The 26,515-nt window shown below is 40.3% G+C and overlaps 1 protein-coding gene across 1 annotated transcript; it reads right to left on the reverse strand.

Moving 5' to 3' along the window:
- On the reverse strand, nucleotides 1–23,552 carry LOC134302446 (caspase recruitment domain-containing protein 10-like). Its single transcript, XM_062987554.1, has 23 exons — nucleotides 23,498–23,552; nucleotides 22,886–23,116; nucleotides 20,825–20,962; nucleotides 20,541–20,727; nucleotides 17,982–18,120; nucleotides 15,526–15,849; nucleotides 14,573–14,698; nucleotides 13,885–14,067; nucleotides 13,299–13,382; nucleotides 12,587–12,623; nucleotides 12,287–12,324; nucleotides 12,072–12,160; nucleotides 11,906–11,952; nucleotides 11,043–11,121; nucleotides 10,773–10,929; nucleotides 10,565–10,688; nucleotides 10,064–10,301; nucleotides 9,066–9,108; nucleotides 7,253–7,355; nucleotides 6,373–6,531; nucleotides 5,508–5,623; nucleotides 4,649–4,764; nucleotides 1–205 (listed from the first exon to the last, which is right to left on the reverse strand). Exons 1-23 carry the CDS (start codon nucleotides 23,550–23,552, stop codon nucleotides 1–3), a joined length of 3,018 nt encoding a protein of 1,005 aa, XP_062843624.1.
- Nucleotides 23,553–26,515: the final 2,963 nt, after the last annotated feature.

The raw sequence follows: 26,515 nt of genomic DNA on the forward strand, positions 1-26,515 counted from the left end.
TTACTGAATCCGGTCCATTTCCAGCCAGACCAGCGCTCCCTGTTGGGTGTGTATGGTGGTGCGTACAGTGTTGATAAGCTCGTTAGTGCAGCTCCAGTCATTAGGCTGCAGAGTGGTGAACATCAGTGGTAACATCTCCAACTGTACCGACTCCATCTGCATCACCTCCATCACGTTCCTGTCTCCAAAACACCCCAACAGCTTCCTGTCCACCGAGAGAAAACATTATTTTTTTCTCATATACGGGATGTCACAGTATAATGAATTGTAGATGGGTAAATAGTTGCTGTGGTTCATGCTACTTCCCTCAGGTATGTTCATGTTTTGAGTGACAAGTTCTGTCGGATTCTAAAGTGTTAATAAACAATCGCCGGTGAATTTTAAGTTGTAGTGACGTCACGTTTTATGTTACTTGAGCTCCCTCTATTGGACTAGTTGTGAATTGCTTTGCTCTGAATCTGAACTGCAATGTAAAGAGTAGCCTAGACTTAATGCACTAGTACATTTAAACGTTTTAAAATAGAATTAATCCCAGACTATGTTTTAGTAATAAACTAGACTGAAGTATTATGTATGTTTATTTTATATACTTTGTTAAAATGTAAATAAGTCAAAGTAGAAGGAAGCTAATACAGACAGAGCTGTATTATCTGTGTAAGCTTACTGTCCTTCATGCTACTTCTCTCAGGTATGTTCATGTTTTAAATGATTGTAATTAAGGTTTTAATGAAATATTTGGAGATCTGTCGGATTGTAAAATGTTAATAAAGACGATAAACGATCACAAGTGAATTATAAATTGTAGTGACGTCACTATATTAGTTGTGAATTGTTTTGTACTGAATCCAGCATGCACTGTTAAGTTAGAATGATAAATGACTTAATGCACTGTTAAGTTAGAATGATAAATGACTTAATGCACTGTTAAGTTAGAATGATAAATGACTTAATGCACTGTTAGGTTAGAATAGATAAATGACTTAATAAACTGTTAGGTTATAACAGATAAATGACTTAATGCACTGTTAGGTTATAACAGATAAATGACTTAATAAACTGTTAGGTTATAACAGATAAATGACTTAATGCGCTGTTAGGTTAGAATAGATAAATGACTTAATGCACTGTTAGATTAGAATAGATAAATGACTTAATGCACTGTTAGGTTAGAATAGATAAATGACTTAATACACTGTTAGGTTAGAATAGATAAATGACTTAATACACTGTTAGGTTAGAATAGATAAATAACTTAATACACTGTTAGATTAGAATAGATAAATGACTTAATGCGCTGTTAGGTTAGAATAGATAAATGACTTAATGCACTGTTAGATTAGAATAGATAAATGACTTAATGCACTGTTAGGTTAGAATAGATAAATGACTTAATACACTGTTAGGTTAGAATAGATAAATGACTTAATACACTGTTAGGTTAGAATAGATAAATAACTTAATACACTGTTAGGTTAGAATAGATGAATGACTTAATGTACTGTTAGGTTAGAATAGATAAATGACTTAATACACTGTTAGGTTAGAATAGATAAATGACTTAATACACTGTTAGGTTAGAATAGATAAATGACAATACACTGTTAGGTTAGAATAGATAAATGACTTAATGTACTGTTAGGTTAGAATAGATAAATGACTTAATACACTGTTAGGTTGGAATAGATAAATGACTTAATGCACTGTTAGGTTAGAATAGATAAATGACTTAATACACTGTTAGGTTAGAATAGATAAATGACAATACACTGTTAGGTTAGAATAGATGAATGACTTAATGTACTGTTAGGTTAGAATAGATAAATGACTTAATACACTATTAGGTTGGAATAGATAAATGACTTAATGCACTGTTAGGTTAGAATAGATAAATGACTTAATACACTGTTAGGTTGGAATAGATAAATGACTTAATGCACTGTTAGGTAAGAATAGATAAATGACTTAATACACTGTTAGGTTAGAATAGATAAATGACTTAATACACTGTTAGGTTAGAATAGATAAATGACTTAATACACTGTTAGGTTAGAATAGATAAATGACAATACACTGTTAGGTTAGAATAGATGAATGACTTAATGTACTGTTAGGTTAGAATAGATAAATGACTTAATACACTGTTAGGTTGGAATAGATAAATGACTTAATGCACTGTTAGGTTAGAATAGATAAATGACTTAATACACTGTTAGGTTGGAATAGATAAATGACAATGCACTGTTAGGTAAGAATAGATAAATGACTTAATACACTGTTAGGTTAGAATAGATAAATGACTTAATGCACTGTTAGGTTAGAATAGATAAATGACTTAATGCACTGTTAGGTTAGAATAGATAAATAACTTAATACACTGTTAGGTTAGAATAGATAAATGACTTAATGCTCTGTTAGGTTAGAATAGATAAATGACTTAATACACTGTTAGGTTAGAATAGATAAATGACAATACACTGTTAGGTTAGAATAGATAAATGACTTAATACACTGTTAGGTTGGAATAGATAAATGACTTAATGCACTGTTAGGTTAGAATAGATAAATGACTTAATACACTGTTAGGTTGGAATAGATAAATGACTTAATACACTGTTAGGTTAGAATAGATAAATGACAATACACTGTTAGGTTAGAATAGATAAATGACTTAATACACTGTTAGGTTGGAATAGATAAATAACTTAATGCACTGTTAGGTTAGAATAGATAAATGACTTAATGCACTGTTAGGTTAGAATAGATAAATGACTTAATACACTGTTAGGTTAGAATAGATAAATGACAATACACTGTTAGGTTAGAATAGATAAATGACTTAATACACTGTTAGGTTGGAATAGATAAATGACTTAATGCACTGTTAGGTTAGAATAGATAAATGACAGAATACACTGTTAGGTTGGAATAGATAAAAGACTTAATACACTGTTAGGTTAGAATAGATAAATGACTTAATGCACTGTTAGGTTAGAATAGATAAATGACTTAATGCACTGTTAGGTTAGAATAGATAAATGACAATACACTGTTAGGTTAGAATAGATAAATGACTTAATACACTGTTAGGTTGGAATAGATAAATGACTTAATGCACTGTTAGGTTAGAATAGATAAATGACAGAATACACTGTTAGGTTGGAATAGATAAAAGACTTAATACACTGTTAGGTTAGAATAGATAAATGACTTAATGCACTGTTAGGTTAGAATAGATAAATGACTTAATGCACTGTTAGGTTAGAATAGATAAATGACAATACACTGTTAGGTTAGAATAGATAAATGACAGAATACACTGTTAGGTTGGAATAGATAAAAGACTTAATACACTGTTAGGTTAGAATAGATAAATGACTTAATACACTACCTGTAGACGTTGTAAAATGGAATTAATACCTGAATATGTTTCAGTTATAAATTAAGCTACATTATTATGTTTTGTGTATTATGCAGTTTTTAATACTGTGTAAATATTGCTTTATATTTAGCTTGTTATCCAATATTTATAGAATATCCTTACTGATAAGTGTGTTTGTGTATGAGTACATGTGGGATTTGTTAATATACACGTTTATTAGTATGACAAAGCAAATATTAATTATGAGACATTTCTGATGTGAACTTTACTAAACCTTTATTTTGCTTATTTACAGGATGTCACATTATAATTAATTGTAATTAGTTAAATAGTTTGAGATTTATGTCATGTATAAATATGTGGTTTGCTGAGGTGTAGCTGTGACCGTTATAACCGTTATAACCGTTACACCTACAGTAAGCTCGTACAGCGTTTCCCGGCTTTTATTAAAAACACAGTAGATGTTTGTAGTGGCTCTTGAACTAAAATATGATAATAAGTTTATAAAAGTCGTGCATCTTATTCATACTGTGTGTAAATTATAATGTTAGAGACATAGAGCGTGTTTTAATCAAACTGTGACGATTTAAATTAAACGTGAATGAAAATGTGACGATGTTCAGCTCAGTTAGCTTCTCAGCTATCAGTAGTCAGTGAGAAAGAGAGAGAGCTGTATTATCTGTGTGAGCTAACTGTGCTACATGCTACTTCTCTCAGGTATGTTTTATGTTTTGAGTGATTATAATCTGGGTTTAAATGAAATATTTCGAGGGTCTCGGATTCTAAAATGTTAATAAAGACACTAAACGATCACAGGTGAATGAATCTTAAGGTGTAACAGTAATAATGCCACTATTTTCTTTTATGTTACTTGAGCTCTATCTACTGGAGTAATAGTGAATATATATGTCCCACACACACATACACACACACACACACACACACACACACACACACAGGCACGCACACACAAACTGATCGTTTTTACTACCTCGTTAATGTAAATATTATAATTTTGCACTGTTTTTATTAATATTTTATAATTTTTTTGCACATGTAACTGTTCTGTATATTTTTGTTCTTTCTTATTTTATTTTTAATATTTCCCTGTAACTTGCTTTGGCAATACGAATGTCCTTATTTGTCATGCCAATAAAGCTTCTTTTGAGTTTGAGTGTATATATATATATATATGTGTGTGTGTGTGTGTGTGTGTGTGTGTGTGTGTGTGTGTGTCTGTGTGCATGATTGTGTGTTAAAGAGTCATACCGGAACTTCCTGCCCTTCTTATCTTTGGGTATAATGTGGATGATGATGGGATACACGCCATGCTTTAACAGTGCTTCAACATTGCTCACACTCAACTGCAGCAAACAGTGTTTATCCTACACACACACACACACACACACACACAAAATATTAATAACAAATAAATACACTAACTAGAAACACATGTAACCTGCTCCTCCATCAGATAATCAGTCTGATCCATCACGGTGAGCAGAAGAGCATCTCAGAACTACAACAGCAGGTGAGAACATGAATCTAAGGCTACAGTGGGCACAGGCTCACCAAAACTGGACAGTGGAACGTGTCAGTAACATGTAAGATACATGTCAGCAGTGATGGCATAGTTACCTTTAAAAAGTAACTTAGTTACTTTATTGATTACTTGATTTTAAAAGTAACTAAGTTAGATTACAAGTTACTTTATTGATTACTTGATTTTAAAAGTAACTAAGTTAGATTACAAGTTACTTTATTAGTTACATTCAGCAGCTGCCGTACTTCTTTACCGGCCGAGTAGTGCATACTTCCTCCAATCTAGTGCATACTCTGTAAGTATGCGATTCCGGACGCAGCTCGTGACTTAATTGTCGCATAGGCCAGACGTCACTCTCCGAGACGCAAAAATAGTAACGCGCAGTAACTTGGATAAGTAACTTTAATCTGATTACTGGATTGGAAATAGTAACGCGTTAGATTACTCGTTACTGAAAAATGTGGTCAGATTAGAGTAACACGTTACTAAGTAACGCGTTACTGACATCAGTGCATGTCAGTCACATGTCAGTAACATACAAACTTAATCTGTATGTTCAATATACATGTGTGTATGTGTGTGTACCTGGTCAATAACTTCCTGTATACTTTGCAGTCTGATGCCGAGTGTGTGATCTGAAGTGTGTGTGTGATCCAACATGAACACACTCTTATCATCACGCTCACTCACTGCTATCGGTTCTAAACACACACAAACACACACACACACAATTAAAGCTCATTTTTTACCATTTTACTCAAACATTTGGATCAGATTATAATGGTTGGTTTTACCAAAAGTATATGGACATCTGACCATCTACAGATGTGATGTGTTAACTAACTAAAATCCCTGTAATTTCTCATTGAGGAATGTTGATTTTAAATAGTTTTGACTCATCCTTGCTAGTAAAGAATTAAACCTTCTGTAGATGCTCCTGTTATGTGTGTTTGTGTAAAACTCTACATGTTTGTACTTGTACTGGTTGTGTTAGAATCACTGCTTTCTGATCTTATTATCATTTTACATCCTGTCACAATGTCTTCGGATTTGAGGTTTGTAGTCACTTGAACAGATCTTAGTGCAATGGATTTCAAACCTTTTTACACCAAGTACCACCATTATTTCTTACATTAAATATATTACTGTATAGGCCTATTTGTTCAGCTATATTTTAAAACTAATATGATATAATGCACAGCACAGACCACTGAGAAATCTACTAACCCTAACTGGAAATATTGTCCTTCTTGTACTCTCTTTGTACTTTCATTTCAGTAGATCCTCTTACGTACCACCAGAAGGAGGCTGCGTATTTGTATTATAGTTTGAGAACCACAGTCTTAGTAGATTATGACATTGTTTTGAGAAGCCGAAGCTCAAACACTGTTGGATTCACCAAAACTGGATGCCTCGGTGTGTTTATGTGTTTGAGTTTGTGTGTGTTTACCTGGTTGACAGGTATTAAAATACAGTCCTGAATCTGCAGGTTGCAGTAATCGCTCTATGAGACCCCGAGACAGAACAGATGGAGAGAAGATAACCGGCCTTTTACTCTCCACATGCACCGGCTGTACCAGACTGTACGGTATTGGATGTTCCTCATTACCTACACACACACAATCAGGTGAGATTAATCATCACACATAATCACTACACTGGATTAATCCAGATCATTAAACATCATTTATTTATGAAACAAATCTATCCAACGCCTGTATCACCCTCTACTAACTGGACTTAAACAACAATGTTGACTATAGAGGAATAAACTGGTAAAGCAAAACTCCATTATGTGATTCACAATTCATTCTGTAATCAGTGATTTTTTTGTTTTGTTTTATATAATTTAATCAGGTAGCTGGATGGTTGGCGGTACAGATGGGTCAGTGTTCTCCAACGTCCTCTGTCATGTGTCGCCTGTAGCAGACACGCCCCGATAATGTGATCCACGCTGTGGTATTATTCAGATTATTCTTGGTCGTGTCTGTTTAAATCACTGCCTTCAATTTTGTCATGTTGGTGCCTCATCACACGTCTAGTTCTCTCAGTTATTACTGGTCATAAGTGTCTCTACTGCTGAAATAACAAACCTGTGGCTCAAAGGGACAGTAATCATTTTTACACTGAGCTTTCTTCTACCCATTTACACTTACCATACAGAACTCTGGACCGCAGGTTTATCATCTCAGCAGTAGAAACACTCATGACCAGAGATAACTGAGAGATCAGAGCCAGTGGAAAAGTGGGCGCTCAGACTTCAGCACTATTGTGAGTAACTGCAGTGGTTAGTTAGAAATGTAGAAGATAGAAAAGTGGGAGGGGCTTACGGTTACTGAGTGTGTAGAGGACTGGGTGGGAGGAGCCAACACCACTATATTTAGCAGTGATGGGTTTCACCAGTCGAACCCTCTCACAAAACTTCCTACCAAACTACACACACACACACACACACACACACACACACAAAGACACAAACATTGTTAGAGTTATGACAAGTTAAATTTTTTTTTTTATTAAATACTTGAAGCTGTTTTTACTTATGGTAATTTTATTTCTGCCTTTTTCCCATTTTTCTTCCATTTTTTTTCTTTTTTTGTAACCAGTTAGTTAGGTTATGTGCTAATCTCCAAGTTCCTCCACTTTTGTACAGGCACCTTGGGATACTGATTGATTCCTTACACAGGGTGTCTCTGTTAGTAATGGGTCGTTCGCGAATGATCCGATTCTACTGAATGGCTCTTTGAAATGAACGAAAGGAACAGAGTCGCACCTCTGGGAGCCGTTATATATATATTTAGTTTTGCGCAGTTCTTATCGACTGTAATCCACCCATTCCGCTTCCATCAGTAGAGGGAATCAATCAGTCATAATGAGAGCTGTTTATTGTCGAAATTCAAATCCAAAACACTTTCAGTATCGCGGAGAGCGAACGCGACACACACACACACACACACACACACACACACACACACATACACACACAGAGAGAGAGAGAGAGATAATATTATATTGTACAAACTTGCACAAGTGTTTTTATTTGCAAGTTCTGGCTTGTCACTGAATTTAACCGTTTTTGGTACACGAAGGTTATATTGACATGCTGACACCCCATCCCATTGGTTTGAATAGCAAGATGCTAATGGTTAGTTTAGCAAGGGAAACCCGAATCGCTGTCTGAGTAGCGCGTTCTAATAACCTGACTTATGAGGTCATTGACTTATTAGAATCCGCTCTACTGAAGCAGCTGCCTTTGTAGGCAGTAAGACAGCAAGGCAGCTCACTAGGTTTTCGAACACACCCTATGTAGAGCGCTCCCTAGCTTTTGTGTTATCACCTCAAACTGAAGCAGAAATTTGGCGCTTCACATTTTTAAAATACCGCCACCATTTTTAAATACAGTCAACATTTTTAAACACCGCGGTATACCGTAATACCACCCAACCCCAGCTTGTGGTTTTATCAGCCTGTATAAGTGTTCAGTTCAGTTTCAGATTTGGGGTTTATGTAAAAAGGTAAAGACTCTTATTTTGGTGAATGTTGCTGTTTCATTCATGCTGTTGTTTCACTCATGCTGCTGCTGTTTACACGCAAAAAAGAAACAGTTGGAGGGAAAAGACGTGGTAGACAGAAAGCTGCTGGAAGGTATTCAGAAACGGTAAAATAGCACCTAGTTGAATGGCGAACAAGGTATATATATTTTTATTGTTTATATAGTTAATTCACAGTACAAGGTGCTTCATGTCATAATCTCATTTGAAATATAAATGTATATGGGCGAACATATTTTCTGCTTATCTGTTTGGTGGGTTAAGGGCATTTGAGTGGAGCTGGTTTATGGGTTTTTTCATTTATGAGAAAGTGAACTGTGATTGTGATCTGAGTTGTTTTACACTAAAACATGCTGTTATATGTGTGTTGTTTCTGTACAGACAGTAATTGTGAACTATTTATTTTGTTTTGTTTAACTTAGCTCTTACGGTGAATTCTGGAATTAAAGACAATAAATCTCCATGAATTATCAGTTTTCGAGTTTTGACCATTAATCAGCTGGGTTCGCTACACAGGTCTCTAAGAAACGCTTGCTTGGACATCAGTGTTTAAATGCAGAAACATGCAGAGAGCAGGAGAGTAAATACTTACTTTCTTCTTACTGCGTAAATTTACCAACAGTAACTGCTGCGCCCTGAAACACAACAAAATCACACAACCAAAAAATGACTGTTGTTCTGACCTACATGGTGTTTTAACAAAAAAAATATGTGCAGTTTTCTTTTCTATGATCTTGTTTAGTTTCTCTTTACACCTGATGTGGATTTTGGAGATGTTTCTCCTTGGACTGAGGGATCTTGCCATGCATATAAACTGTGACCACCACTTTCTCCAAATCACCACTTTCTCCAGACTCCAGACCACCTCCTTCTTCAGATCACCACTTTCTTTAGACTATCACTTTACTTTAGATCAGAGCTTTTCCCAAGTCACCACTTTCTCCAGATCTCCACTTTTTTTGATCACTTTCTTTGGATCACCAAATTCTCCAGAACACAACTTCTCCTTCACACTTTTTTAGACCACTTTCTCCAAACTACCACTTTCATACCACTGCATACCTGATGTGGTGTAGTTTTAACACCGGATGCCCTTCCTGATTCAACCCTCCTTATTTTATCTGGGCTTGGGACCAGCACTGAGAGTGCACTATAAACACCCCCTTCCCGAAAGACATAGCCAATCATGTTTGTGTAGAACCCAGACAAGCCATAAACACCAGTGAGATTTAAAACACAGATCTTATTAGTAGTGGTTTAGTGCAATTTATTATTGCACCATCTGAGTGCCTCTAGTGTATAAAGACGAGAAATTAGCAAGAAAAATATTTACAGCACAAAAACACTCAAGAAAACCAAAACACATTTGCCATAATGTCTGTCAGCCCTCAGATTATTTCTACCTCTTGAAGAATCAAGTGAATTTATTAAAATGTGTTAAAAATAAGAAAGTTTAATGAGCACACATAGTTTTTATGGGAAAAAAGAAGAGCAACTATCATCAAAACCCCAAGAATATTCAACAACCACCACTGAATGTGCTAGTTTAGTTTGGACCACCAAGAAAACCATGAGAACAAGACTCTGTACCTGTTGTAGTTGGGTACAGCTCCCTTCTGCAGCGCTTTACCAGACTGTACGTCCACACGGCTGCAGCGCCACTGGTACTTGCCGTTGTATCTGGTGTCGGTTACGTGCAGGACGTCATTACAGCCGACACTCAGACCTGGCTGATCACGGAAACAGAGGTCGAGGTTCACGCGTACATAAAAGGAGTCGGCGCCGGTGAAGGAGTCTGAGGAGAGCTCACTGATCAGAGCAGAATAACCTGAAAGAAAGATGGAACAGTGGTCAGAGTTCTACAGTACAGGACCTCCACATGGGTTTAATTCAGGGCTGACACAGCTCTCTAGAACAGCAGGGGCAGTGTGGGCATGTGGAATTTAGTTAGCATGTTGCTAAAGGTCATTGAGAGGGCTGTTATCGTTTGCTAATCATGCTAATTTGATCACTGCTGAAGCTTCTGAAGGACTCAGACAACTTTGTGTGTGTGTGTGTGTGTGTGTGTGTGTGTGTGTGTGTGTGTGTCACCTTTGTGGTTGGGTCGGTGTTTAAGTGCAGCTGGTTCGTTCCACCACTGCATGGTGAAGTGTGCCACTTCTGCTGTACACTGAGTCATATCCACACCCCCTCCCGAAAACATCTCCTGCTCCAGCTACACACACACACACACACACATATTAAAACCGTACACTTATTATGAACTACACACTCGTCCTAACTGCACAGCATCTCTTACCTGGATTAGCTCAGTCCCCTCTGTGAGACCACACCTCTCCGCCACTGACCCCGCCCTCACCGTCTGTACAAATATACCTGTACGGTTACCCCCGATGATGGTGATGTCATCAGCCAGGCTGCTGTTTTTGGGTGGGGTGGGAGGCGAGAGATTTGATCTGCCAAAAAAAAAAACAGAAGTACAACAAGCAGTTCATGTGGAACTTCCAGGTGTCACAGGAAGTCCTTTGACTACATATAAGTGTGTGTGTGTGTGTGTGTGTGTGTTTACTCAGGTGTGCGTTTGGTGTTTGTAGCAGGTGAATCAGGAAAGAAGAGATGGGAGTGTAGAGATGTCGATGATTCAGTATCTACACACACACACACACACACACACACACACTGTATCATTACATCACAATTGTGAATCACACACATCTGTATTCACACTACAGACTTATTAATTTAAGTATTTGCCCCCTTCTCATTTTCTCTAGCTGCAGATTTGTCACATTTAGGCAGTACCTACACTATAAAGCCAAAACTATGTGGACGCCTGACCAAGAGCCTGACATGCCATTCCAAAACCATGCAGCTATAACAGCCTAAGCTCTTCTGAGAAAGCTTTTCCACAAGATTTTTGTGTGTCTGTTGTGCCTATTTAGTAAAAGAAACATTTGTAAAGTTAGACAGCATGTGGGGCAACCAAATTTGGGGTCAGGTCTGTGAAGTTCTTACTCCACTGGTTAAATCACGTCTTTATGGATATGGCCACTCAGGTGGCTCAGCTATAAATTACACTAGCATACTACCAAGCAGTGCTATTGGCCGGTCAGGTCTACATACAGACATGATGAGATCGGGGATGGGTGAACTGCCTAGCCTTCGGGAGGTGTACTTTTCGGTCTTCTACTTCATAATTTTTGGAACTGTGGAGTAAGGGCCACTTAATACCATTTGTTTTTGAAATGGGACGTCCAACAAGCTCATGGTCTGGTGTTTAAATGGCCATACAGCATTTATTAGAAGCCAATAAGGATGCAGAGCAGCGTTTTATATCCTGGAATGTGGGAACATCATTAGAAATCCGGTCCTGTAACACTAAATACACACGCCCGCTAACACACACAGACGTTTGTGTCGAAGATTTCAAACCTGTTATGTTGCTGGTTTCATCACTACCCCATGAGTCCAGATCAAACCTGAAACACACACACAAACATGGTTAATGTTTATATAAAGAATGTAAAAGTGTGTGTGTAGTATTTAATGAGTGTTTATTAGTCGATGTTTATGTAGTGAATGTGTGTGTGTATCATACTCAGTGTTGACTCTGCGGTTGATGGAGTTAATGCAGGGAGGAAACGGGAAAGTTGAAAGTCTGTTTATCTCCTTAGCATTGCCGCACACCTACACACACACACACACACACACACACACACATACACACACACACACACACACACACACACTTGTAATAAATAAGACATCAGTAGATACAGCAGTTACATGTGTGGGTTATATTGTGATACACACCGGACTGAACAAGTCTTCCTCTGAGGTGTATTGGAGATCTGTAACACACACACACACACACACACACACACTAATGTTACCAATGTCTACCCAAGAGCCTCCGCTGTCTACCACAGAGTTACCAATGTCTACCCAAGAGCCTTCAATTAATCCAAAAGGTGTTCAGTGGGGTTAAATTCAAGTCTTTGTGTAATTCACTAAAGGTCTTTCACACCAAACCCAAAAACCCATGTCTTTATGGACCTTGCTACATGCAGTTCAGTTATGGTTGAACAAGAAGATTGTGAGACTGAATCTTACCTTCTGCATGTTCACTGTTCTGACTGTTAGAGAGGGACTGTGAATGATAAACAAAAAAATAACAAATGAATGAACGTAACAGTGGATTCAGAACATATTCAGTCTGGATTCCATGTTCAGATAGTGGCAATGCAATGAATGCAAATACTGGAACATCATTGAAAAAAACCTTACACTTTCACATTTTAACAAAACACTGACCTAAAGCATACAGCTAAAACAACTGGAGTGGCTTCAGGGCAAGTCTTTGAATGTCCTTAAGTGGCTCAGCCAAAGTCCAGATTTCAACAACATCAAACATCTGTGGAAGGACCTCAAGGTTGCAGTTGACAGATGCTCGTGTTTAGGATCTGCCATGAGTAATGGGAGAAGCTGCCTAAATCCAGATGTGAAAAGCTTATTGAAACCTATCTGAGAAGACTTTCAGCTGTAGTTGCTGCCAGTGAGGCTTCTACAAAGGAATTAATAACGGGTCTAAATACTTTTGTGTAGATTCATGGTAATTTATAACAAAATAAAGATGCCAAGGGGTCTGAATACTTTCTGAATCCACTGACTAAATAAATGATGAAAACAATCAGTACACAACGAAAAAGACCTTAAACATTTTCAGTCTGTGTACATGCTCTGACGTGCTCAGGCATTTAGTACCTTTAGCTAAAACATTGTGTGTGTGTGTGTGTGTGTGTGTGTGTGTAAACTTCTGCAGTACCTGGTTGGACCGATCGTAGGGGGTCAAACTGAGTGAACAGCAGGGTCCGAAGCAACGTTCCTCACTAATCAAGGACAGAAATGACTACACACACACACACACACACACACACACACACACACACACACACACAGAGAGAGAGAGAAATAAAAATACAGCATAGCCGGTGGCACAGTGGTGCATCTGGTACAGTGGGTGCCACAAAGCAACATGATTTCTAAATTCTTGGGTTTGATCCTTGTCTGTGTTTATATGCAGGAGGTAAATTGACCATATAAAACACTGACCCTGACTAGGATAAAGCAATAGTAAAACAGACATTGAATAAAGGAATGAAGCCAATGTGTGTCAGGAACATCCTACAGGACAAATCAGAGTCACTTTGGCGGTTGGCTGGTGTGTACTAGCTACTATTATTAAATATTAAATCAGTTTATTTAAATGTGATTTGTTAATTGTGACCTTTTACAAATCCTCATCATTATAGTCTGTAATTCTGATATCATTCATTTTGGTCAAATTTTTACAGGGGTGTGTGTCCATGGTGTGTGTGTGTGTGTGTGTGTGTGTGTGTGTGTGTACTCACTCCGTGACTGCATGACTGTGAATGAGTGAACTCCTGCTGTTGGTTCTTCTCCTTCTCTTTATCCAGTTCTATCTGTAACCGCTCCACATCACCCTGCAGCTCGGTGATACGTTTGCGCAGACGGTTCTTATCCAGGAGGCAGTCGGTAAACTCCAGCTGCAGACTGTCTCTACTGCGCAGAGCCTAACACACACACAATATAATTTTATACTACATTTGTGGGTATGTTTGTGTACCCTTTAAAGTTCCCAGCAGAACACTGTTGTACAGACTCAATTGCTTTTGACAAATCATTGTGCCTTTACCAACAATTACTACAGCATGAGTCCATCAGGTTGAAAAATGCACTTGATTAGTACAGGCTCAGTGTATGTATGTATATTTATGTATAGAGGCTGGCTTCATATGATCTGCCATGAAGAATGAGACAAACTGCCTAAATTCAGGTCTGCAAAGCACAGCTGAAATTTCTGTCAAATGAAACTTTACTGGCTGAGCCCCAACTTACATGAGCGGTAAATTTCTGAGCAGCCTTATATATATTTTACCTTATTATTATAGATAATTAAGTATAGATTAATGGTATAAATGGTCATTATAAACATCTAAAAACAAATCCACAGGACGATAAAACTCACAGGATCTAAATACTTTCTGAATCCGCTGTATGTAGTGACGTGTAGTGTACCTGATCTCTCTCTCTTTCCAGTTCCATGATCTGGTTGAAGTAAGATAAACTTCTCTTATGCTCGGCCTCCCAGTCCAACTGCAGCGTCCTCAGCTTTACCTGTAACTGCTCACACTGAGACTCTAACTGCACACACACAAACACACAGTAAATAACACATCAGTACAACATGAACACGTTCATATATTAACTCGTCATCTTGTACAGTACGATGATTTATTTTACTCAGCAACTTAAGTACCTATTTATAAAAGTTAGGCGCCCAGGTCGCTCAGCGGGATATTCCGCTAGCACACCAATGCTGAGATCTGGGTTCAAATCTCAGAGGTGCTATTAGTCTGAGAGTGGGGGGATGGCCATCAGAAGTCCTGTGATGGATTGAAACCCTTTCCAGGGTATTTCTGCCTTGTGTTCAGTGTTTCCCACGATTGAACGTCCCACGATTGATGAGAATAATAAATATAGAAGTTGGGTGAAGGAAGAATAACAGTCAGGGGCTCAGATCCATAAATAAAATGTTTGTTCAACATGTCTGTTTAATGTGGGGCACCCAAGTGGTGCAGCGCTGGGATTCTGAACTTTCAGAGTTGGAATCTGAGCTCTGCTACTGGTCGGCTGGGCACCCCCTAGCAGGCACATTCATCAGTGCGGACAGTGCAGCGGACAAAATCAGCCACTAGTCTGCTGGGTGAGACTAAATTATACAGGACTAAGATCTTTGATGCTGTGTAAGGACCCTGGTTAATAGCCCGAGGCTCTTGTACAAAGGTAGAGGAACGAGGAGATCAGCAAGTGACTCTCCAGACGCATCAATCCACCAGGTGCAGGCAAATAAGAAGGGGTCGGTGGACTGCTGTTTCAGCACTTAATAAGTGCTAAGTGTTACTAAATATAAAAATCTGTCTCTTGATGGCATGCAAACAATCGAATTGTAAGTGTGGATGTTGACTGACCTTTTTATTACTGGCCTCGGCACTTTCCAGCTCCCCCTGCAGGCTGAGGATGCTAGTACAGAGTTCATGCCTCTGCTCTGCCGCTTCCCTCTGATCCTGCTTCAGAATATCCAGCAGAGCCTGAGTTTCACTAATGCGCCCATTCAGGGTGTCTGAGCGCTGCAGTGCTGCCACCTGACCAGCAGAGGTGCTGTCTGTGCCTAGTCCATTTAATCCCTCGGCACGGGTGCATGTTCCACTCATACTTCTGGGAGACTTTGAGTGGTTGGTGTCACCGCTAGCACTTTTCTCCACTTCTGCCAGTCTGTTCTTCAGCTGCTCCACCTTAAATAAGGAAGATGATTAAAATGGTTAGACTATTTATTTGTTTCAGTCAAACCTGTTATGTGGCCCACCTGGCATAAAGCTTAGTGGGATGGCTAAATGAATAGCTGGCAGAGGAGCAGGATGCAGATGACTGACAGTGCCGGTTCCTTTCATCGGCAGTCTCTGCACCTCATTTCTTCTCTGGTGTCCATTAATATTATGGCATGTGGGCATGATCCTGTAATCCGGGCTCCCCTGCCAAGCTATACGGAAGGTTACTAAACCCATTGCTGACAACTAAAATACATTTTATAAAACAAATGATATGCTTTTAACTTTGTGGAAAAGGTTTCTAGCTCTAGTGGCCTGGTTTTAATTGTAATAACACATTTAGGATAAATTGGGATGTCGATTGCAAGCCAGACATTCAACCTCAGAGCCTGACCTCACAAATGCACTAATCATCATTCATTACTTACTACTTTATTGAGAAAGCCTTGTCAGAGAAGATGAGGGTTTTTTTTAATTAATAGGTTCATATTAATGCCCACAGTTTAAAAATGGAATGTCCAACAAGCCCATGGCTAAGTGTTCAGATATTTAAGACATATAGTATACTTGATGCAAACAGTTATGGAAAACAGGTGATAGGTTTAGGATACACCATGTTTATTACTGCTGTGCAGCACAAGTGTTTAGAAATTTAAATTTGACATCAAACCACATAAAATGTGTCCTAACTTTATTGGTAACTGTTTCATACGATGTTAGAGATTCCTGTCTGAACGTAGCCTGATGCTATTCCTGGTGCATATTATAAAATTACAAAAACAAACCTGCCTGTACCAGCAAGCAGATTCTAGCTGGTAACCAGCCTCAGGTGATCAGACTACAGTCTGATGGTTTTAGATGAGATTTGGATGCTAGTTAATCTGTTTTTGCTACACAGACGGTTTAGATAAATATAGATGGTTCTTGAATGCTTGTTTTAGCTGATATTACTGGATTTTAATGATTTTAGATGCTGATCAGATAGGGAGGCCAACTGATAGCATTTTCAGGCTAGAAGACCAGCTAAACTACACCAAACCAGACCAGTGATGCTGGTCTAAGATGATTTTGCTGTGTAATTGATAAAGCTGGATTAAAACTGATCTAAGGTCAGTTATTGGTGATTTGATGGTTATGCTGCATTGAAGACTTGCTCGCGTATCAGATTTTTACTTAATGTCCATCTGACTTAAGCTGATTACAGAACAGCCTTTAGAATGGGCAGAGTGATCTAACCATAATAAACATTATATTAGAACCAGGAATGCACCCCCTACCCCCCGTTGAGCTGAACCAGGTGTGAGTCCAGGTGTGTGCAGGGTGACGGTGTGAATTTTACGGTACATAATGATCACCTATCCAGAAGGTTGATGTCTGATGTCCTGAAGTTTTAAACGTTTGTGTTTAAAGCACCAGCAAAAACTGCACACGAAGAATTACTAACAGTTCCCACAAAGCATTGCACCATTCAAATGAACACAATAATGCATGAGCAGCTCTGCTGATGAGTGGGTGGCACGTGGTCGCATTGTTTCTATGGTTCTGGGTTTGATCCTTGCTTCTGATCACTGTCTGTGAGGAGTAAACTGTGGTTCCAGGTGAACCCGAACCCAACACGACTCTGCCCAGGATCAAGAGGGGTGAAATTATTGGTGTTTTTACAAGAAGTTTGAAACAAAAGAGTCGATCTGACCCTGTTTGGACTTAGAAAAGCTAATTTCGTCACTCACAGCAGAGTGCTAATGCTGTTATCTTCAAATCTCTGTTGACGCAACACCACAATAATCACTGAACCGCCTGGCATTCATTTACCAGCTCCGGTTCTGTTAAATAATAACCAGACATATTCAATAAAATAATTCAGGTGTTATCTGATGTACAATATTGCTCACTGCTGCAGTTTTGTAGTAAAATAAGATGAATGGATCAGTGATGTCAGAATAAATTGATTCAGAATTATTACATCCTATTCTTTTCTTCACGTCCTTAGTTCTTTAGTCTCAGTTTTCATTTCTCACACTTCCCACATGTTTACTTACGTCTAAGCCGTGTTGTATTTGGTTGTATAATAATAACGTGTGTGTGTGTGTGTGTGTTACCTGTGTGAGTAAGTCTCTCTCGCGGTTGGAGGATTTACGTTGTTCCTCTAGAGCTCGTGAATACTTCACTGCCTGCTCCAGCAATCGTTCCTTTAACCTGCCTAATTCCCTCGATCCTGCTTCCCAGTCCAGTTTAAGCCTGTCACACACACACACACACACACACACACACAATTAAAACACACGACATGGTAAAATGTAATATGAATTGCCCCCAGATGTTTTTACTCTCAACTTTAAATTGCTCTAGTTTTATGTGTGTGTGTGTGTATGTGTGTATTTCTGTGTGAGTATAGTGTGTGGGTGCATGTGTGTGTAAGTGCAGGTGTGTACGTCCATGTGTATAGATGTGTGTGTGTGTGTGAGTAGGTATGTATGTGTGTATGGGTGAGAATGTGTGTGTACAGTGTATCACAAAAGTGAGTACACCCCTCACATTTCTGCAAATATTTCATTATATCTTTTCATGGGAAAACACTATAGACATGAAACTTGGATATAACTTAGAGTAGTCAGTGTACAGCTTGTATAGGGCCAGTGATAGCTCAGTGGTTAAGGTACTGGACTAGTAAACAGAAGGTTGCCGGTTCAAGCCCCGCCACCACCAAGTTGCCACTGTTGGGTCCCTGAGCAAGGCCCTTAACCCTCAATTGCTCATCGTGTTCCGCTCATTGCTCATTCCGCTGCTTTGGATAAAAGCGTCTGCTAAATGCTGTAAATGTAAATGTATAGCAGTGTAGATTTACTGTCTTCTGAAAATAACTCAACACACAGCCATTAATGTCTAAATAGCTGCAACATAAGTGAGTACACCCCACAGTGAACATGTCCAAATTGTGCCCAAATGTGTCGTTGTCCCTCCCTGGTGTCATGTGTCAAGGTCCCAGGTGTAAATGGGGAGCAGGGCTGTTAAATTTGGTGTTTTGGGTACAATTCTCTCATACTGGCCACTGGATATTCAACATGACACCTCATGGCAAATAACTCTCTGAGGATGTGAGAAATAGAATTGTTGCTCTCCACAAAGATGGCCTGGGCTATAAGAAGATTGCTAACACCCTGAAACTGAGCTACAGCATGGTGGCCAAGGTCATACAGCGGTTTTCCAGGACAGGTTCCACTCGGAACAGGCTTCGCCAGGGTCGACCAAAGAAGTTGAGTCCACGTGTTCGGCGTCATATCCAGAGGTTGGCTTTAAAAAATAGACACATGAGTGCTGCCAGCATTGCTGCAGAGGTTGAAGACGTGGGAGGTCAGCCTGTCAGTGCTCAGACCATACACCGCACACTGCATCAACTCGGTCTGCATGGTCGTCATCCCAGAAGGAAGCTGACGCACAAGAAAGCCAGCAAACAGTTTGCTGAAGACAAGCAGTCCAAGAACATGGATTACTGGAATGCCCTGTGGTCTGACGAGACCAAGATAAACTTGTTTGGCTCAGATGGTGTCCAGCATGTGTGGCGGCACCCTGGTGAGAAGTACCAAGACAACTGTATCTTGCCTACAGTCAAGCATGGTGGTGGTAGCATCATGGTCTTGGGCTGCATGAGTGTTGCTGGCACTGGGGAGCTGCAGTTCATTGAGGGAAACATGAATTCCAACATGTACTGTGACATTCTGAAACAGAGCATGATCCCCTCCCTTCGAAAACTGGGTCTCATGGCAGTTTTCCAACAGGATAACGACCCCAAACACAACCTCCAAGATGACAACTGCCTTGCTGAGGAAGCTGAAGGTAAAGGTGATGGACTAAACCCAATTGAGCACCTGTGGCGCATCCTCAAGTGGAAGGTGGAGGAGTTCAAGGTGTCTAACATCCACCAGCTCCGTGATGTCATCATGGAGGAGTGGAAGAGGATTCCAGTAGCAACCTGTGCAGCTCTGGTGAATTCCATGCCCAGGAGGGTTAAGGCAGTGCTGGATAATAATGGTGGTCACACAAAATATTGACACTTTGGGCACAATTTGGACATGTTCACTGTGGGGTGTACTCACTTATGTTGCCAGCTATTTAGACATTAATGGCTGTGTGTTGAGGTATTTTCAGAAGACAGTAAATCTACACTGCTATACAAGCTGTACACTGACTACTCTAAGGTTTTAGTTCTATAGTGTTGTCCCATGAAAAGATATAATGAAATATTTGCAGAAATGTGAGGGGTGTACTCACTTTTGTGATACACTGTAGGTATATGTGCAGGTGTGTCTGTGTAGGTAAATGTGTAAGTGTGTGTAGGTATTGTGTAGGTTTGTGTAGCTATATGTGGTGTGTATGTGTAGGTGTATGTATGTATGTGCATAGATGTGTATGTGTGTGTAGTTATGTATGTGTGTGTATGGGTAGATATGATATGTGTGTGTAGGTATTGTGTAGGTTTGTGTAGCTATATGTGGTGTGTATGTGTAGGTGTATGTAGGTATGTGTATAGATGTGTGTGTAGGTATGGGTAGATATGTACTGTATGTGTAGGTATGTATGTGTAGGTGTGTGTGTGTAGGTATGATATGTATGTGTGTGTTGGTGTGTGTGTTGGTATATAGGTGTGTGTGTGTGTTTACCTCTCCAATTGACTCAGTTCTTGTCTAAAATCCTGATTTTTTTTTTCTGCTCGACTCCGTTCGTCCTCGGCCACACGACACCGCTGAGAGAAACGCCGCTCACACATGCGACTGTTACGCAGCTGCTCTCGCAACTTTCTCACCTCCAGCAGCAGGAATTGGGTTAGACCTTCAGGACCTTCCTCATCTACACACACACACACACACACACACAGACAAAACAAATGTACATGTATGTAAAGTCAGATTTAGTGTCTATAGCATCACTGCACACACACACACACCAAGCATCATGGAGCAGCGCTGTGTGGCTTGTTGGCCCGTTAGATGTGTGTACTGTTCAGGATGGTAGAACTCCAGAGATTCCATGAAGGCCTGCAGTCCACGTGGGCCACGCCCTCTTAGGATATCCAGTAAACGACCTGCCAAGAGACACCAAACACCAACCAATCAGAATCAATCAAAATAATAATAATGTACTGTGCAGAACTGTAGAGCCAATAAGCTAGTGCTGAAGTACAGGTGAAACGTTTCCAAAAGTAAACAAGAGGGAACAAGAGGGTCTGAAAATAGGAACAGTAGGGTGAGTTCAGCATGAAGAAAGAGCACTGAGGTAGGTGGCAGTAAAGGAAAAGGAGCAGGGACAGTGGCAGTAGTCAGAAATGAGGGGCAGTAAAGTAAGAGTCAGTAGGGCAATAGGGAGGGGGAAGTGCACAAGTGGGTAATGTATGGGGATTTTGCACTCTAACCAGTAAATGTAAAGGAGCAGGGCAATGGACAGTAGAGATGAAGATTAATAAGGAAAGTCAACGCAGTAGGTGTACAAAGGGCAAGAGGGGCAGCAAGGTAAAGATCAGTTGGGTCAGTAATGAAATGGTCAGGGTGCCAACTCAAATGTGGACCTCTGAAAAGCTTGAGATAACTTCTATTTTTTACTGTACTGGGTACTTTTATTGTCCCTTACCGGATGATAAGGTAAGGTTCAGTAAGAGCAATAAGGTAAAGGAGAGTAAAGGTGTTACTGTGAATGGAACTGTAGTGAAGGGAAAAGACAGTAATGTGGAGTAAAGTAGGAGCAATAAGGTGGAGTAAAGTAGGAGCGATAAGGTGGAGTAAATAGGGACAGTAATGTAAGGAAAAGTAGGTGTAGTAATGTGAGGAGCTGTAGTGGCAGCAAGGTAAATGTTAAAAAGCAGCAAGTGCGGTAAGGTGAGGAGCAAAAGGGTCAGTAAGGTGTGGTGGAGTAAAAGCAGTGGAGTCAGTAAGGTGAGGAGCAACACGGGCTGTTAAGGGAAGTAGGGACAGTAAGGTGAGGGGCAATAGGGGCTGGAAGGGTAAATGAGAACAGTAATGTAAGGAGCAAAGATGTCAGTAATGTGTGGTGGAGTAAGGCAGTGGAGTCAGTAAAGTTAGAGGCAAACTTAGATGTTGGGGAAGTAGGGACAGACGAGTGAGGGGGAACAGGAAATGTAGGAGCAGTAGGGACAGTAAGATGATGAGTAATAAAGGCTGTTAGGGGCAGTAGGGACACAAAGGTGAGAAACAATAGGGCTGTTATGTCGGGACAGTAGGGACAGTGAGATGATGAGTAATAGGGGCTGACGGGCAGTAGGGACAGTAAGGTGATGAGTAATAAAGGCTGTTAGGGGCAGTAGGGACAATAAGGTGAGAGGCAATAGGGCTGTTATGTTGAGACAGTAGGGACAGTAAGGTGAGGAGCAAATGGGGCTGTTAGGGGGAGTAGAGACAGTAAGGTGAGGGGCAACAGGGGCTGGTGGGGAAGAGTAGGGGCAGTAAGATGAGGAGAAACAGGGGCTGTTAGGGAGAGTAGGGACAGAAAAGCAAGGGGAAATAGAAAATGTTAGGGGCAGTAGGGACAGAAGGGTGAGAGGCAAAAGGAAATGTTAAGGGCATTAAGGACAGTGAGATAATAAGTAATGGGGCTGGCAGGGGCAGTAGGGACACTAAGATGATGAGTAATAAAGGCTGTTGGGGGCAGTAGGGACACTAAGGTAAGAAGCAAATGGGGCTGTTAGGGGCAGTAGGGACAGTAAGGTGAGGAGCAAAAGGGGCTGTTAGAGGCAGTAGAAATAGTAAGGTGAGAGGCAATGGGGCTATTAGAGATATTAGGTACAGTAAGATGACAGGCAAAAGGTCTGTTAAGTCAGGGACAGTAAGGTGAGAAGCAATAGAGGCTGTTATGTCAGGGGCAGTAGGGACAGTAAGGTGATAAGCAATAGGGGCTGTTGTGTCAGGGCAGTAGGGGCAGTAAGGTGAAAAGCAATAGAGGCTGTTAGAGATATTAGTCAGGGGCAGTGGGGGGCATTAAAACACTGGCCTCTCACCAGCTTTACTAATGCGTAGAGGGAGCTGAGTGGAGTTGAGCACTTCGTCCTCATCCTGCTCGTCGATGACTTTACACTGCCGCAGATACGGTGTCAGTTTAGCTGGGTTTAGAATTCGAGTCAGTTTGTGCCTCACACCCTCCACTCGATCCCATAATTCCTCACACCTCTCCTCAGTCCACGAGGACACCACGGGGGTAACTTCACCCTCCAGCACCCACTCGCTTTCACCTACAAAAAACAGACAGAGATACAGAGAGCAACAGTTGTTCAATTCTTACTGGTTAATGGTTTGTACATGGTTAGTGAGAGTGGGTGGGTGGTGGAGTAATAGGACCCTGGGTGGGTTGCCAAATATACAAACCAATGGACAAAAGAAGAATAACAGAGTATTATGACGAGCTTTTTTCTTGCTTTTTTGTAACATGACTCAGTAGTGATAATGGCGGTAAGTCATGTTAAGAGTTGTGTCCTTCTGCATTGTCATTTTGGTGGGCAGAGGGGGCATGGATGTACCAGTGTTAGTTTCTCCTAAAGGACAATCACCTGTACCTGTGTGAGCTCCAGGTAGATGTTTTTCTACATATCATGGTTTCTCCCTCTCAGATTTGCCAGGTTTGGTCGAGTTCTCCTGGGGGCTCTTGCTGGGAACCCGGTGTCTTTCCATGTTTATGATGGAGCCTCATGATGGACCCACCCATTGAGAGTGGATTGCCCCAGATGCGGCATGTTGTCCCTTTTCCAGAGCAGACACCACCCATAAAACCACGCTATGCACAGGGTGCACCAGTTGGTGGTGTTGGGGTGTCGCTTGTCCATAGCTGGTCCAAGCTGGTTCTCAGGGCTCCCTGTCTTTCCTTTCCTCCTTAGTCAAGCGTTCTGCACTTGGCTTTACATCTCTAGCAAAGCAGCACTGCTGGGTACCACACTGAGTTTTCTGTGAGTAAGGTGAACTGGCGGCTCTAAATTGCCTCTAGGTGTAAGAGAATGAGTAAATGTGTAAATGAGTGTAAACATGTGATCTGAATTTGTGTGACCTGATTCTGACCATGACGTTACAGTGGGTGGTTCCTCTCGGCTGATACTTGGCTTATGTTGAGTACCGTGTAGGTGTGACCGTTAGCTATTGCTGTTACTGTATCTATATCTTTGAGTCTGGGATTTTCCCAACGTCCTTCACGTGAGCAGCTGTAACTGGTATGAAGATGGTGGGTTTTGACTGGTTACGGGAGTCTTTAACTCTCCCGCTCTGTCTCATTACTCAGGAATGCAAACACAAGAGTCTGAACCTCCCTCATCTACAGTCTGATAAACATCTCACTGACAGACACAAAGGTGAAGAAAAGTCTGAGTGTTGATGCCGCCGGACACGGAACCTCTGACAGTATGGAATGTGAAACTACCATGGAAACATCGAGACAACTTCATGATGGTACATGTTCCTCTCACCGTTTACCCACATCTCTGATCCAAAGTCACGTTACTAGCAGCTCCACGGGTACCAACATGTCTCACCATGTCTCATGTCTCTCCACTTCTCACCTGATTTAGATTGAAGATTTCTGTCTTGATTTTGCATAAATCGGTGCAATCAAGAAGCAAATCAAGAGCAGATGTAGCTCAGGAGTTACTGCACTGGACTAGTGATCAGAAGGTTGTTGGTTTAATCCCCACAATCTCCAAGTTACATGAGCAACATCTCTCAATTGCTAGCGGTGCATTCTGTCATATTTGTACTTGAACTTTGAATAAAGGCATCTGCTAAATGCTGTAGATGTGGACCAGGATGAAATATCTTCTACATTTGTATGAATTTCACGTTCATGAATTTGGTGCTGCATAGCCAAATGAGCCCTAAAAAGCTGGGTTCAATTCTCACCTGCCGCCACTATCTGTCACTGTCACAGCTTGATAAAAGCTTGACTTACAGACATTTTAAATGTTATTAAGCTATTTCCATTTATATTTTATGTTTCTGAAGTTGATCAGAGTGTCTAGGAACTTTCAAGCAGTAATCCATGACTTCCTGTTTTACTGTGGTATATATATTAGGTGACACAGAGGTCAAATTTTTAGTGATTCCACATAGGAAACACAATTCAGGCTAAACAGAGCTTCACTTGTTTTAAAAGTGTCTGTGTGGGGTTGCTTACATTTGTGTTTAGGTGACAGGAAAGGGTTTTTTGGCAAGGCTTATAAGAGGTTACATGGATGAGGTGTCTGATGGTGGTTTTGGAGACTTGGTGCCCTCCAGATGCTACTTTTATCTGTAACTCTCCAAAAGTCATCCTTCTGAACGTTTTGCCTACCGTCCTTTACACAGTGCAACTTGGGTTCTCGGGGAAGTGTGTCACCGGTCTGGTAAATTGTAACTTTTTTTAATGACTGCTGTAGATTTGGGCATTTGCAGCCTAGTAGCTGTAACATTCTTAATCATTACCTGCATTATAAAGGTCCACACATTTATTCATTGTGTTTTAACGCTTTATCCCATCAGGGTCATGGTGGGTACAATTCACTGGGTAAAAGGTAGGAAACACTCCAAACAGGTTGCCAGTCTATTACAGTGCACACACACTCATACCTAGGGGCAATTTTGTATCACTCTATCCCCAATAGAGCGGCACGGTGGCTCTGTAGGTAGCACTGTTGCCTCACAGCATGGGTTTCACACAGTCCACAGTCCAAAAATATGAAGTCAGGTTTATTGGAGACACTAAATTGCCCTATAGGTGAATGGGTGTATGCGTGTCTGCCCTACAATGAACTGGCGCCCCATCCAGGGTGTTACTGTGTGCCTTACACCCATTGAAAAGCTGGAATATGCTCCAGCACCAGACCCCCCACCTCCATGAGTCTAACTGGTTAAGAAAGTAGTTAAGAAAGTGAGTGAGTGTTTCCCCAATTAACCTGACTGAATGTCTTGGGATTGTGAACGGAAAACGGAGCACCCGGTGGAAACCCACACAGACACAGGTGAACATGTCACCTCCACCTGGGAATTACACCCAGGACCTTTTTGCCGTGAGGCGACAGTGCTACCCACCGAGCCATTGTTCCGCCCCAGGTCCTCACACTTTTCCCTTATTTGAATTGTGTGTTCTCATATTTCCTATGTAGAACTACTACAAGAACTTCACCTCTGTCACCCTAATATACTGTATATACCCCAGTAAAACAGTAAAACAGGAGGTCATGGATTAATGCTTGAAAGTTCCTAAACACTCTGATCAGCTTAAAACAAGAAAATATAATGTTGAATATATGTTCTTATACTTCTATACTAATAACTACCAACATACACACGAGTGTGTGTACGTCCAGATAAGAATTACGCCACTTTGTTGTGACTGGTGAGTGTGTTGAACATTGTACATTATTAGATCTTATCCTGTAATCTAGAGCGGCTCTGAATAACATTTCATGACAAAAAAAAATTTCCTTTATTTTGTTTGCTTAAAAATAATTAGTTAATGTAATTTTTGAAAATAAAATCTTGTAATTAAATAGCAATGTCTGTGGTTAATATTTACTGCCCCCACAGAAGAATCACATGATCCCCAGGTCATATGTTTTAAAGTCAAACAGAAGTAAATGAGCTGAATTAAATAAAATGTAAATAATTTGTTT

Source organism: Trichomycterus rosablanca, chromosome 2 (genome assembly GCF_030014385.1).
Source record: "Trichomycterus rosablanca isolate fTriRos1 chromosome 2, fTriRos1.hap1, whole genome shotgun sequence".
Classification (NCBI taxonomy): Eukaryota; Metazoa; Chordata; class Actinopteri; order Siluriformes; family Trichomycteridae; genus Trichomycterus; species Trichomycterus rosablanca.

Coding starts and splice junctions, on each gene's coding strand:
- LOC134302446 (XM_062987554.1), bottom strand. CDS start 23,552: ATGGAAAGACACCGGGTTCCCAGCAAGAGCCCCCAGGAGAACTCGACC. Junction 14,699..15,525: donor CCGAGGCCAGTAATAAAAAG/GTCAGTCAACAT, acceptor GTGTGTGTGCAG/TTAGAGTCTCAGTGTGAGCA. Junction 5,624..6,372: donor TTTTAATACCTGTCAACCAG/GTAAACACACAC, acceptor GTGTGTGTTTAG/AACCGATAGCAGTGAGTGAG.